The 15287-nt window shown below is 52.7% G+C and overlaps 1 protein-coding gene across 2 annotated transcripts; it reads right to left on the reverse strand.

Annotated features, from left to right (window-relative positions):
• Window positions 1-2372: 2372 nt before the first annotated feature.
• Window positions 2373-10366, reverse strand: SLC30A2 (solute carrier family 30 member 2). 2 transcript variants are annotated; one of them, XM_068537798.1, is made up of 8 exons: window positions 10251-10366; window positions 9363-9580; window positions 8499-8645; window positions 7674-7827; window positions 6752-6926; window positions 5904-6009; window positions 3733-3867; window positions 2373-3244 (listed from the first exon to the last, which is right to left on the reverse strand). In XM_068537798.1, the coding sequence occupies exons 1-8, from the start codon at window positions 10298-10300 to the stop codon at window positions 3099-3101; spliced, it is 1131 nt and encodes a 376-aa protein (XP_068393899.1). In that variant the 5' UTR covers window positions 10301-10366; the 3' UTR covers window positions 2373-3098. The 2 variants fall into 2 exon arrangements, with proteins under 2 accessions (XP_068393899.1, XP_068393901.1); XM_068537800.1 differs by lacking the exon at window positions 2373-3244 and adding an exon at window positions 3326-3438.
• Between the last annotated feature and the right edge of the window lie 4921 nt (window positions 10367-15287).

Consider the following 15287-nt stretch of genomic DNA (forward strand, 5'->3'; position numbering starts at 1 on the left):
TGACCCGGGAGTCCCGTGAGGGCAGGGCCGTGTCCTCGTCTCTCTGGCCTGGCAGGTACGGCACAAATATTTGACGAACAGATAGATGGAAGAGACATAACTACATGCCTGGCTCTGTGGCGACAGTGGCGGGGGTGTGGACAGGGTGTGCGGAGTGAGACACAAAACTGCACCTCCCACCCCACCCCCTGGGTTTTTAGTCCGGCCGGAAAGCAGCTTCTCGCAGAATCCTGGGTTCTTCTCGCAGAATCCTGGGCGCAATCCTCGCGCCCCAAGAATAGAGCAGAGACGTCCCGGGGAGCCAGTTTCGGGGCTCCCTTCCCGACCCGGCGGAGCACAGTTGGGGGTGGTATGGGAACGCCGGTGGCCCTGCCGGGCCCGAGCCCCTCGTCTCAGGCACTGCCGTCGTCCTGCATTACCAGCCTGGACCACTAGTGGTCAGCACCGCGCCGCGCTCCCTCCCCGCGGAAAGGGAAGGAAGTTCGAAACGCCCATCGGGTGGGATTAGGGGGAGCGGGGACGTCGAGATTGGTGGTGCGCAGCTTGAAGTCGGAAAACTGGTTGGCCCACACACTTAGGACTAAGAAGGGGCCATTTCTAGGTGGGCTGTGTGGGAGCAAGGGCGGTCCCGAGCGCCCTGGTGGTGAGAGTGGAGAGGGGGAGGGGACGCTGGGTTCTCCTAGGTTCACCCACCTGGAACTGGCATGATCACTTCCGAAATAAAGCGCGTGTCTTTGTCCCTTTGCTCAGGCTATAAATACCTCTACAGCAGCTGCGCGGGGGGAGGGGGACTCAGGTCTCGCCTGGGAGCTGGGGCCACTCTAGAGGAATGGGGATGGTGGGTCCAAACCAGGTCCAGGGTATCCGGTGTTTTTCTGCTTCGATGGCCTCGCAGCTTTGGAAACTCCCGTGACTAGTGACTAGCTCGCTGGCCAGAACATGGTGTCCCCAAGGCCTCCGACGTCCATCCTCCAGTTTGACCTCTGGCCCCTGGATGACTCAGGTCATCCCCAGAGCCAGTCACAGCGTGGGATGCAGAGAAAGCTCTCTTTGGGGAGGCATGGGGCTACTGTATTCTTGAGATGGAGGGGGGACTGGGACTTTAAGGGGAGGGGAGACAGTCTGGCCCTGAGTCAAGGACAGTTGTTGAGGAAGCACACAGCTGCAACCCATGCAGCCTTCCCAGGGTGGGGAGGACTCCAAGTGCCAGGCCCAGCTGGGGGAAAGAGACACCTTTTCCCTCCCCACTCACAGTTGCAGCACCCAGAACACTGAACTACCTTGGCATGGCCTTGCCTGTGGGCTGCCAGGCCCAGTGGCTCATACTGTACCAATATGCAGCCCAGAGCAGGTCACCAGCCCCTGCTGTAGGGGGAGGCCTCGGGCTGTGTGACTTTGGGCAAGTGACTCAACCTCTCTGAGCCTCAGTTTTCTCATCTGTAAAAATGGAGGACAGCAATGACTGTCTCTTGAGAGGTGTGTAAGGACTTGGACTATAGCAAAGCCCAGGATCCAGGTTCCTGCAGCCTGCCATGGCTGGGGGAAGGGAGGAATTTGATTCCCAAGATTGGGGTGGAGTGGAGCTCCACCAGTGGTCACACACACACACACACACACTTCCAAGCCAGCACAACTTCCCACAGATTTGAAGGGGCCGAAGAACCCTCAAACCTAGATCACAGCCAACCCCGGATGACAGTGCTGGAAAGGCACAAACAGGTCGTTTCACAGATGGGAAGAGAGAGGCTCAGAGGGGAAGGCGAGTGACCAACCCCTCCTCCTCCCGCTGTGGGTCAGGACAGAGTCAAGACAAACCCAGTGCTGCCCCCGGAGGCTGGGAAGCCCACCTGGCCCCTCAGGCCATCCTTCCAGAATGATGCTAAAAGTACCCACTCTTCCACAGCCACCATGTGCTCAGCTGACTTTGGTCCCAGTCCTCACAACAACCCTGTGAGGTAGGTGTCAACATTCTTAGTCCGCAGACGAGAGAGAGACGCTGACCTCCCTAAGGGCAGAGACAGACCACTAGATCAGAGCCACCTGATGACTGGGCATACTGCCTCCTCTGTGACACTGGGGACAGGTCCCCTGGCTTCATCTTGGAAATACAAGCCACCTCCTAATTCAGGAATCTTCACACACACCTCAGGAAGCCAGGGGCTCCTGTTCAGGTTGTACCCTCTTTGTCCTCCATCCCCAAGTTTTGAGCAGGCCAGGCCATACCGGCAACAGAGCTGGCCCAACCATACCCAGTGTCAGGCTCCTCGACCCCGGGACACAATCAGGGCAAGAGGAGTGGCCCGGGGCCTGTGGGGCTGTTTCGGGGGGGGGGGGGACCCAAGCTGAAATCTCTGCCCACCTCCACCCCTCCCGCCAGGACACCTTTGTGTTGGCACAGCTTCCTGGACGTTGGCGAGGCAGGGGGGGGATAAGGAAAGAGGAAACCAGCGGGTCCTTACCTAGTCAGAAGCCCCCTACCTCCAGGAAAAGGAAACATTTGGCTCTCAGTGAAATGACTCAGGCACAGATCAGCCTCAGGTGCCCCCTGGCTCCCCATCTCAGGGAGGACCCGTATGAGTGTGCAGGGTCCTCACCACTCCCCAACCCCCATGGCCTCCTTGTAGCGTATTGTTAGAGGCAGAGGAAGGGGGCTCTGTCCCAGGGCTTCTTTACAGATTCATAAGGCAAAGGCCAGACAGACTGAAAATGGGAAATGAGGCAGGTAGGTGAGGGGACAATGAGTCTCCCCTCTACCACCCCTCACTATGCCCCACTGCCTTTCCAGAGGCTAGTGGTAGGGCGGCATTAGCTGAGGATGAGGCCCAAACCCTGCCCCACCGGGAGCTGGAAGAGCGGGGTCACACCAGCTTTACACCTGCCGAGTTCCCATCCTGGGGCTGGCAGTAGTCAGATGGGGGAGACGGGGAAGAGCCCGTTCCTGGAGTGGGATGAGCCCCCTCCACGCTGAACATGGAGTCAGGAGAGGGCCCTGGTTTATAACCCACCTGGGGTAGGCAGAGTCCTGGCTGGGCCTGGGGGACACTCAGCCCAGCCGTCTGCAGGCCTGTCCATGCCCCAGTTGGCGCCTGGCCAGGCAATCAGTCCGAGGGACCCTGGCATGACTGACAGTCCTTCATGTCCTCAGAGTAGTCCTCTATCTGGATGGTCATGGTGTGGAAGTGGAACTTGCCCTGCAGGCGGGCGCTGGCTGCCTTCAGCACAGCCTGGGCATCTGCGTTCCCAGCTGGGGGCAGAGAGGACACACGAGGGCAGGCACCAGAGAACCGATTACTCACTCTTGGGCCCTTAGGAATGATTAGGAGCCCCAGTCTTATATCTTACCCCCAGCAGAACAAGATAGAGGATGATGAACATCAAGAAACCCCCAGACTCACTCCTGTACCAGGCAACCCTCTGGTTCCCATACCTGGCGCAACCCTGAAAGAGCAGGAAAAGCACTGGCTTGAAGGCTAGGAATCTTTCCTCTGCCACTGATGAGCTGTAAGAGCCTGGGCAAGTGACCTTACCACCCCACACCCCCCAACCTCAGTTTCTTCATCTATAAATGGGACTGTGATGACCAAATGAAATAATGTATGTCAAGTACTCAGCATGGGGTCAGGTCCAATGCATGGGCACTGCAAGCATCTGGGGTCATCTGGACCCATCAGGGATGGCCCCGGGCCTCCCGCTGCCTCTCTCTCACCCACCCCGAGTGTTCCCACTACTCACCGATGGCGACGTGGACAGACAGGATAGGCTGGGCCACAGTCAGTGCCCAGATATGCAGGCTGTGCAGGGCTTCCACCCCCTCCACCGACAGCAGCAGATCCCGCACAGCCGTGAAGTCCATGCCCCTGGGGGTCCCTGAGGATGGCAGGGACAGGGGCTGAAGGAAAGGGCGCCCTCCCACCCACGCCTGTTCCTGCTCCTCAAATGTCTCCTCACTCAGACCTCCTTGGCCTGATGTAGCCCCCACCTCCCAAATGACCCCCATCATATCACCCTGTTGTATTTTCCTCTTCACACTTAACACTGTCAGAAATTATCTTATTTGTTAGTTTCTTGCTGTCTCTCCCTCTGAAGTGGAAACTATGCGAGCAGGACAATTGTTTGGCTTACCACCCTATCCTCAGTGCCTAGAACAGTGCCTAGTCCCACAGTATATGCTCTATTAAAAAAATTTGTTTTTATCTTCAGCAAGTGGTGCTGGGAAAGTTGGACAGCTGCATGTAAGTCAATGAAGTTAGAACACACCCTTACACCATGCACAAAAATAAACTCAAAATGGCTTAAAGACTTAACCATAAGACATTGACACCATAAAACTAATAGAAGACAGCATAGGCAAGACATATTCTGACATAAATCGTACCAATGTTTTCTCAGGTCAGTCTCCCAAGGCAACAGAAATAAAAACAAAAATAAACAAATGAGGGCTTCCCTGGTGGCACAGTGGTTGAGAATCCACGTGCCAATGCAGAGGACACGGGTTCGAGCCCTGGTCTGGGAAGATCCCACATGCCGCAGAGCAACTAAGCCCGTGTGCCACAACTACTGCGCCTGCACTCTAGAGCCCGCGTGCCACAACTACTGAAGCCCGCGCGCCTAGAGCCCGTGCTCCACAACAAGAGAAGCCACCGCAATGAGAAGCTCATGCACCGCAAGGAAGAGTAGCCCCTGCTCGCTGCAACTAGAGAAAGCCCGCGTGCAGCAACAAAGACCCAACACAGCCAAAAAATAAATTAATTAAAAAACAGAACAAAACAAAAAAAACCGACTTTAAAATAAATAAATAAAATAAAATATGGCACAAATGAACCTATCTACAAAACAGAAAGATTCATAGACATATAGATCAGACTTGTGGTTGCCAAGGTGGCGGGGAGGGAGAGGGATGGACTGGGAGTTTGGGGTTGGTAGGTGCAAACTATCACATGTAGAATGGATAAACAAGGTCCTACTGTATAGCACAGGGAACTATATCTAACCTCCTGGGATAAACCATAATGGAAAAGAATATTAAAAAAGAATGTATACATGTGTATAACTGAGTCACTTTGCTGTACAGCAGAGACTGGCACAACATTGTAAATCAACTATACTTCAAATAAAAAAAATTTTTTTTTAAAGAAGGGAAACTGGGGATCCCTGCACCCGCATGGGGAATCCTCATCATCACTTTTATCTGGGTCAGTCACATTCTTGGAGAAAAAACTCCGACCTGCAGCCAAGCACTCCTGTCGACCCCGAACCAGGATCTAGACCAACCCTGACCACGCAGAGACCTATGACCCAAGATCCTGAGCACAAGCAAGCCGGGTGAATAAGTGTGGTAACTCAGGGCAGACCATCTGCCAGCACTGAGCACCCCTCAAAGCCCTGCCACGTCCTCTGGAGGTGGGGTCCTCAGAAAGGAAGGCCTGAGCTGGAGTGGATTCCGCAGTCTTGTCCAACACCAACTGTCCCTTTCTGATCCCCAGTCTGCCCCCCCCCGACCCCACTGTGCAATGAGAAACATAAACCTCACCCACTAAGGGAAGGCGAGTGGAGACTCAGGAAACATGAGGAAGGTCTGGAGGGCCAGGTGCTACAGACACCGGCCGGAAGCCCCCTGACTAGGCAGGGAGGACACATCCCAGCAGGGAGGAGGCACCCATGGGGGTAAGAGGAAGGAAAGGACGATCCAGAGGACATTTCCAGAAACAACCACACCTGAGGGCCCTGCTCAATGCCAAGATCAGCCCGGGGCCCCGGGAGGTTCTCCAACCTATGCCAGGCTCCAGACCATGGCCCCCCGCCAATGTGCTGGGATGCACCCTACACCCAACACACACACACACCTGAACTTATATTAGAGCTGGAGAGCCAAGAGCAAAAAGGGAGCCCCAAGCCCAGGTTACCTTCCATCAGCACCAGGATCACGTCTCTCAGGATGGTCAAGGTTGTCCCCAGGACGAGGATGGAGAAGAGGAAGGTGCAGATGGGGTCTATAAACTTGTACTCTGGCTACAGGAAAAGGGCAAGGCAGAGCTGGGGCTCACCACCCAACACCTTAGCCTCCCTTGTCTGCTCCCACCCAGCATTAAGTCGGGGAGAGGGGCTCTCTCTGCAGGGTGGGCATGAGCCTCACCCTGACCCTGCCTCCCAGTTCTCTACCTTTTATTCTGTGTCCAAAAGGACAGGCAGGACAGACCACAGTTTAGGATAAGGCACTGCACCTTCCCACCCCTCCTTGCCCAAGGGGCTGAGACATGGACGGAGCTAAATGGAATCTTAGGCACCATCTGGTCCAACATCCCCATTTTATAGATGGGGAAACAGAGGCTCAATTAGAGCAAGGGACTCACTCCGCATCGTGCGGCTGGCAAGGGGTGGACCAGGCTTCAAACCCAACACTTGGCTCTTTCCACTACACCACACTGCCTCTATACGATGGGCAACGCCCAGGCAGCATACAGTCCTGGGTTTGAATCTGGCTTCACAACTTACCAGCTGGGTGACGCTGTGCAAGTCACTGAGCCTTTCTGAGCTGCAGAAAACACCACCACCTCCCCTTCAGGGTTGTTATCAAGATCAGAAGTGCTAACACTTACTGGGTGTTGGATAAATGTTCCTTCCCTCCCCTACCCTTTTGCCCAGAGCTGGGAGGGAGCTAGAATCTGGAAAGGGTCCTGTGCAGAGAGAAGCCCCCAGATGATCTACCCTCCCTTCCCCACCCAGCCCACTTCCCTGTGTCCCCAGCTCTAACCTTGAAGTATAAAATAAAGGCTGCCACTAAAACGCCCAAGCTCTGCAGAAAGTCTCCAACCACATGGATAAAGGCAGCTCGGACACTGGGGTTCTCCTGCTGCTGGCTGGTGTCGTGGCTGTGCTCATGGCCATGGCTGTGTCCGTGGCCAGACTGGTGAAGAATCAACCCCATTCTACAGAAGTGGAGACAAGGCCAAGGGGCTCACTGAGGTAGCAGATAGAGGTTTCAAATCAGCCAGGTAGAGGCCCCCATCAGGACTGGCCTCCCCAGACTGCATGATCCCTTTGGCCATGTGAGGAGCCCAACCCACGTGGCCTTGGTTCAGAGTACCAACAGGAGAAGGGGCTCAGCTCCATCCAATGCCAGGCTGAATCTGGGCACAAAGATGCCCCAGTGCCAAGTCTCAGAGCAGGAAAGCCCCACAGAGGGGCCTTCACCATGTCACAGATGGTGAAGCTGAGGCCCAGAGAAGGAAGTGGCTTGCCCAAGGCCACTGAGCAAAGGTGAGAGAACCCAAAAGAGACCCCGGTGCTCTACACACCCTGCCTCTCACTGAGACCAATTTCAGGCACATCGCCTTGCAAAAGGACTTGGATTCTGCCCCTAGGGACACCTGCTCCTGCAAGACCTAAACTCACCCCTCCCCATGACAGGTATGAAGCCTCTCTGGTTATTCACTGACATGTATGGGGTGGGAACTTGATGCTGCCACAGGTTTACAGCTCCCGATGGCCTTGCCCTAGGCCTCAGGCAGGACCCAGGTGTTCCAGGTGCCAGAGCTCAGACCACTAGGGAAATTCTGATCCTGCGACCTACCCTGGAGTGCGGCACCTCCTCCTTCTAACGAGAGCAGGCGTGTAGGTATGCGTGTGAGAAGTGGGAGGGGGAAAGACTCACAGGGAACCCAGGCCACACTCACATGACGTTCACGACCACAGCACAGCCCGACGTGATCAGCATGGTCCCCTCCTCGATCTCATAGTCCCCAGAGATCAGCCGTTCCACCGCCAGGTACACCAGTACCCCAGTCACGACCCAGATGGCCAGCACAGAGAGTAGGGCGCCCAGGATCTCTGAGGAAGAACCCGGCCCCCACTACCAATCTTAGCATGGGGCTCTAAGGCTAAGGAGCCCTCTCCTCCTCCCCACAAAGTCTGGGCCTGGATCCAACTGGGCTCTGCCAGAGGTATGGCTGGTGTGGTTGCACCTTACCCCACCATTCATACATCTGGGAACATCTGAGCTAGAAGAAACTCAAGAAATCATCTGCGTCAACCCTTTCTGTTGAAGCTGACTCATTAAAATATATACCCACTGCTCAGCTGGCAAACTAAGGCTTCCGAGGAACAGAGGCTGGGCCATCTGTCACCAAGAGGAAAATGACAATGCAGCCCAGAGATGAACTTCAGAAGGCTTTGTTGAACTTTCCCTCCCCCTAGAGCTGATCCATGGAGTTATGTGCAGAGTTAATGCACAGTCATTTATTCTTGAAGTCTGATCATTTCATTTCTTAGGAAGGTGGACTCTCCTTCCCTATAGGGTGGGAATTCCCAGAGGAACAAGGGACCAGGGCTCCCCCATCAGACTGGGAGCTCCCAAAGGACAGAAGCCAAGGTTGACATCCTCTTCCCCCACCCAAATCACCCTCCTGGCCTTACTCAGGGACCCAGTGCACCCACCTAAGAACTTAATCTTCACCTACCCCCTCTCCCAACTCCATCCCCATCCCAACCAGGGCCCTTACCAGCTCGCTGCCAGCCGAAGTTCATGGTCTTGGTGGCTGGCCGGGAAGACATCCACAGGGAGAAGAGGCTGATGAGCATGCTGGCAAAGTCAGTGAGCAGGTGGGCTGTGTCTGTCATGATCGCCAAACTATGTGCCAGGTACCCACCTGCAGGGGCAGGGCCAAGAGGATGGAGGGTCCTTATCAGTTCCCCAAGGAGCCAACTTCCCAGAGTGTGTGTGCAGCAGGAAAACCATGAGCTCTGGAGAAAGACAATGTATTCCAGACCTCTGCACCATTAGCTGTGTAACCATGGGCAAGTGACTTACTTTCTCTGAGCCTCAACTTCTACCATCTGTGAAATGGGATTAGCAAAATCTACTTAGAGGGTGAATGTGAAAATTGAAGTCAAATTGGGCCTGTAGGGAAATTCCCTGGCGGTGCAGTGGTTAGGACTCCCCGCTTTCACTGCGCCCTCGGCACAGGTTCCATCCCTGGTCGGGGAACTAAGATCCCACAAGCCATATGGCATGGCCAAAACAAAACAAAAAACAAAAAACAAAAATGGGCCTGGAAAGCATAGCAGGCACTCGGTAAATGCTCCTTCCTTCTAGGCATTCAGGTCTTCCCTGACCTACTAGTTGTGTGTGATCTTGGGCAAGTTACTAAACCTTATGGTGCCTCCGTTTCATCATCTGTAAAATAAGGAGACTAACAGCACCCATATGACAGTGCAAGGTTGTTGTGAGGATTACATGAGATAGTGTGCATATAAAATATGGAGCTATTAGTATTAATACTACAGGAACATCCAGGAGAAAAGCCTTTTGGATCATCCAGACTATCCATGTGCCAATTTCATTTAATTAGCAAAAAAGTCCTTACCAATGACTTCCCCAATCATGAACGACAGGCAGAACGCACAGGCCACACAGAGCTGGCGCCAGGCCCTCTTCTTCTTGGGGTCGCAGTGACTGCCAGGACTCGTCTGGGCATGACAGTAATGGTTGCTCTTGGTAGCCAGCTCAATGGGCTGCAAGTCCAGGCCAGGTGAAGACAGAGGGATCCAGCCAGCCCCATCCTGCCACAGAGATCTGTAAGACCTGTCCAAGGAGGAAGGGTGAGGGGAGACTCAGCTCTGAGATGGGAGCAAAGAGGGCTGACTCCAGTCTTTTACCTCTCTGCGGGGCCTGATTGTTCCCATGTGCCCATTTGGAAGAAGAGCTTAAGGACACTCCAAGCTCGACAGACTCTGAGGAGTGACCAGAAGCCCCTCTTTGCAGGGGGTGCTGGGGAACGACCAGTCCAGGAGTCTTGGCTCCGTGTGTTCCCTCCTCCCCCATCCCTCCCAGGGCCTGGAGGAGGCAAAGACCTTGGGAACTGGCCAAGGGGCTGGGCCAGTGCAGCCGAGCGCGGAGAAGGAGCAGAGCTTACACTCAGGGAGAAGAGCAGATCTCCCCCTCTCACGGTCTGGGGACACCGGGCCTCCCAGGGCGGGGCTGCCCCCGGGCAAAGTGCTGGCCCCGGGGCAAGGCTCCAGGCACGCACTCCCCACTAACCCGCAGGGGTCAGGATCTGTGCTCAGCCACAAGAGGGGAGGCATGATCCCCGTGCCCAGGCTCCATTTCCCCTTTCCTTCCTTCACCTCACCCCACCCCTCCTGTGTGGTCCCAGTTCAAGCCGCCGTCAAAACCAACCACTGGCAGGATAGCAAATGAGGAGGTGGGTCTGATGCCACTCAAATTCCCGCCCCTCCCCAGGCTCTCGCCTTACCCGGCTCCAAGCCTGGCGTCCAACAGATGCTTCCTCTCGGTGGCCTCCATGCGGCCCCGCGCGCCCTGCCGTGTGCTCCCTGGAAGTTGCGCGCGGGACGCTCCGCGGCGCGCACTCACCTGCCGGGCGGGCCCTGCGCGCCTTTCCCGCCGCCCCGGCGCGTGCGCCCCTCGCCCGCCCGCTCTGCCGCGAGTTCGCTCTCGCCTGGCCGTGCCGAGGCCGCCGAGGGGTCGTCCCGCTGTCGCTACCGCTGCTGCCCCCACTACGCCAGCCGTGGCGCCCCGCTCCCGCTGGCTTTATCCGGTCCCCGCTACCCCGTGTGAAGCGGCGCGTCGTGTGCAAAAGCCCGCAGGGAAGGGGGAGGGGGCAGCTGGCGGCAAAGGGCCCCGGCATTGACCCCTAGCACCCCGTCCCCTGCGCCCCCGGGGCCCAAGGAGCCCACCTGGCCTGCGACAGAAAGCCTAACCGCTCCCGCCCCGCTCTGCTGCTTGGTGTTTCCGAGTCGGGACTAGTCTGTGCCCGCCTTCTCCCGCTCGGGGCCGGCTGTGTCCCACAGAGAAGTTCTCGGGCCCCGGCTTGTAGAAATCCGCTTTGGGTCCCCTGAGAGCAGGCATGTGGCTCCTAAACTCAGAATAAGGGCTCCTGAGGCTGGGGTTGTGTCTTCCCCTCAGGAGACCACTGATCGGTTTCCACTCTCAGGCTGCAGACGCCAGAGCCCCCCATGTTCTTCCGCTCAGGCCAGGGGGCGCCTGCGGGCGGGGCATGCCTGCCCTCAGGCTGGGGCAGTAGCCCTCCTTAGGACTGGTTGGCACCGACTAGTCCATCCTCGCCACTGAAGCAGCGCCGGTTCCTCCCGTCTTGCGCGCTCGGATTAGATCTGGGGTGGCCGGCTTTATCTCCACCGCTACACGGAGCAGGGTCGCGCTTCAGCAGCAGTCGCCATCTAGACAGAGCTGACACCACTACCACCACACCATCCTTTCTCCACTGCCCCGCAGCAGTTCCCAGGAGCCCCAGGAAGGTGCAATGCGTGGTGTTCCTCCGGGAGAAGCCCGCCGGCCCTTCCTGCCGGCTTGGTGCCCCACCCAGTTGAAGCTTCGCCCTCCCCCGGCGGTTGGGTGGGAGGAGGGGCAGGGGCCTGTGGCCCCAACACTGGCCTCTGGTAGGCCCTCTACATAAAAAGAACTTTGGGCTGGGGACCTCCCTGGCCAGTCACCCATCATCAAGGGCCCTGGGGACCTTGGCTTGGCTATGGTCCTTCACAGAGACAAGAGACTAGGGTGTGAGCCTCTATCCCACACCACTGGGGACAAGGAGGGGCTCCTTCAGTGTCTCCCCGACAGGAGTCACCTTGTTAGGAAACTAAGTGCAAGGAGCAAGGATGGCAGCGGTATGCCTGCCTAGACTGGGTCCCCACTGAGTGCCTTTCCACCTCCTCTGGACTCTTGAGTGTGGACAACTCTTACCGCAGGCTTCCTGGCTTTCCTGTATACTCTTAGAACCAGCAAGCTCAGCATTAAACCAGGAGAATGTGTTAGAATGCAGGTTCCAGGTACCTGCATCAGACCAACTGAATCAGAATCTCTGGATGTGGACCCTAGGAATCGGCATATTTACAAATTCTCAGGGGATTTTCTGCACAGTAAAGTCTGAGGACCTCTACATAAGCTTTTATCATCTCAGACATATATTCACCTGATCTCCCCACTAGATTTTAAGCTCTTTGAGAGCTGGGATGTATTTTGTACTTCTATTACAATTTAGTTGAGCTCTGAGCACCTACTGAGCACTTAGTTAAATGCCTGTGAATTGGATTGAAATGAAGAAGTATACAAATATAGGGCTGGTCACTTAATCTGATGAGAGTAAGTGAGGTAGGTGCAGTTCACAGGGGTTTCTTGCTGGGCCATCTTAGTCGTGTTGCAGTTTCAAACTGCCCTATGCTCAGGTTAATCTTATAATTTATTTGAGGGCAAAACATTTATGCTTTAAAAAAGTGTGTCATCTATGTCCCTCTCGTTCCCTTTAATGCAAAGCACATTGTAAATTCTCAATATATGGAGATTTACAAATTGGATCCAGACACATATATTCATTTTATAAAAACTTTTATGCCAAATTTCCCTTAAATTAATACTTTTCTAGGATGCATTTTAATTGATTTGCAAGAGTTTGACTAATTAGTTAAGACTTTGATATACTGAAAAACTGCTCCACTTGTATTCTATTCACAGATCCCCAGAAGGTCCTATGCTAATGACCTAGCAATTTGCAGACCTCAACAATTTTATTCTAAAAATGTAGATTCCCCTATAAAGAAAAAAATGTTTCCTGCCATTCCACTTCTACAAGGATCAAGCCATTAGCTATTACAGTCGGCCACTGAGGAGAATTCAGGATGGAGAAAAATAAGTATTCTGTGCTTTGGATATATTGGCCCCTAGGTCGTTAAGATGCACATGTAATGAAAATTTTTAATGATGCCAGATTCTTGCATCTTCCCTTACATAGGAAAGCACTAAAATCATTAACTTGAGATGTCTGTTTTTTGTGATTAGCAGACTACATGTTTTTCCCAGAAAAAAAAATTCATATATATCCTGGCTCCTCCCTTACCTGTTCGGAGCAGCTCCTTAGTAAGGACCCCAAATAAAACTTAACTCACAACTTTTGTGTTGTGCATTTTTATTTTGGTCAACATCTACATTCCACAATGAATCTGATTCTGTAAGTCTGGGGAGGGGGTCTGGGAATCTATATTTTTTAAACTTCTGAGTTTAATGCTCTTGTGAAATTATTGTTCATTTTTTATGGTATAAATGGTTATGATTTTGAAAAGAAACTTTATCTAAAGTATTGAAGGATAAAAGGGCACGATATCTGGGATTTGCTTTAAAATAATCCCAGTTGGGGGAGGGAGTAATGATGGAGAAGAAACAAGTGTCTGTAACTGTTGAAAATGAGTGATGAGTATGGAGGGTATGTTATAATATTCCCTCTACTTTTCCATAAGTTTGAAATTTCCCAGAATTAAAGGTTTAGGGGAAAATAAACCTCTGGTGTTTCTAATGCAGCAGCCTATGGAACCGTATTCAAGATTCATGGAATAACCCTCTGAAACCAGTTTCCTTACAGCATAATCTTAAAAGAAACTTGTTGATCAAGAACCCTTCATACCACCCTTAAGTGTTCTGGTTTGTGAGAGCCCTTTGTGTGACAAAGTAGAGATTCCCTTATCTGCAAAGAACGGGTATCTCCCTGGAATTCAAATTTCTGACTACAGAGCCTTGACTGCCCTCCCTCCTCCCTCTGATAAGTGACAAGATAGTGGATGGACATGCCTATCTCACATGTGATCAGTAACCTGGAGAAGAAATCTGGAGACAGAATGTGGACAGGTTGTAATCCTGATTCTTGTGATTTCAAGGTGATGAAAGCTTCTAACTTTCTGGCCTCAAATTCCTTCAGTCTTCTATAGGAGGATAATTTAGGACTATGAAGAAAAGCAAGTGTATGATTGTTAAAAAAGGATAGTGGTGGGACTTCCCTGGTGGTCCAGTGGAAAAACAAAAAAAAGGATAGTGGCTACCTCCAAGCAGGAGGAGGGAGACACATGATGCGTTTCTTGGGTTTGATAACGTTCTTTTCCTTTTTCTCTTTTTTTGGCTGCACTGCGCAGCATGTGGGATATTAGTTTCCCAACCAAGGATCAAACCCGTGCCCCCTGCAGTGGAAGCGCGGAGTCTTAACCACTGGACTGCCAGGGAAGTCCCTATTCTTTTTTTTTTTTTTTTCTTTTTTAGTTGAAGTATAATTGATTTACAGTGTTTCGGATGTACAGCAAAGTGATCCAGTTAAACATATAATGTTCCTTTTCTTGACCTGCTAAGTAACAGCATGGGATTTCACTATACAGTAGTTTATTTAACTCTAAAATTAGTTCTGTGCACTTGTGTGTATGTAATAGTGACACAGTTTTTTTTTTTTTTAAATTTAAGCTTCAGAATTTAAGGACTAGAAATGAAAGCAAAATCTGATTACCTGAAATTCAAAGTTAAGGACTGAGTTAGCCTTGGAAAAACTCCCGGGAGTGAAAATGGGCAGAGGTGTGAGGGTTTAAAACATTTTTGTAAATTGAATTCCATAGAATGCTAGTTCTGGAGGATGTCATGTGAATGAATAAGTTGGAAAATGCTGGGTTATATAGTCAATCTACCAAGAAATATTAAGAGCTTTAAAGATCAGGTGGTATTCCAAACACCGTGAACTCGATGGACCAGTAATTTGTCTAAAGTTAAACAGCTTTCATTATGGCAGGACTGCTCAGAGCCCTTAAGTTGCTACTGAGTTCTGAATGTCGAAAAGTTGGGACAGACTCTGCAGTGTTCCTCAGATTTCTAAATCCGAGGTGTCTCAGACCCAATTAACGCACCACCTCAGATTCGCTCAGCTGCACCTCTCTCCTAGCCCCTTGGCCCCTTGTTCATGAAGAGCCTGGATGCTACTTCAGCCGCAGTCATCCCCTCATCGGCTAGCACGGGTGGCTGTCTTGGCCTTCCCTGGAGTAAATCTGGGCTCCAGCAGAGCCTCCATGGTGACCACTGCGGCGGGGGCAGCAGTAGCTCTAGCATCCCTGCCGTTAGCCCTGACAAGTTTTTGTTTTGTTTTGTTTTGTTTTTCTTTTTTGTAATGTGAGTGCCCGACTTGAGCTTTGACTGCCATCCATTTCAAAAGAGGCAACCACTTCAGGGCTATCTCTAATAAACACCTTGCCAGCCACAGCACTAGATAAAGAGTCAGGCTGCATCTCCCCACTGAGGCTCCTTTGTTTTGGAGATCTTAGTTCATTTTGCTAACTGACCATTTGAGCCATTCGCTTTTTTTCCTCTTCCCACGCTTTAAATTCCCTCTCTTATGTTCTAAATTCACCAATAAAGAGTGAGCCTTTGAAACCCTAGGCCCTCACCCTAGACCCCAATAAAAGCAGAACCCAGGCTCTTGCTTTCTCCCTCCCTCTCTCCACCCGCGAACTCACTG

This window comes from Eschrichtius robustus, chromosome 3 (assembly GCF_028021215.1).
Source record: "Eschrichtius robustus isolate mEscRob2 chromosome 3, mEscRob2.pri, whole genome shotgun sequence".
In the NCBI taxonomy this organism is placed as follows: domain Eukaryota; kingdom Metazoa; phylum Chordata; class Mammalia; order Artiodactyla; family Eschrichtiidae; genus Eschrichtius; species Eschrichtius robustus.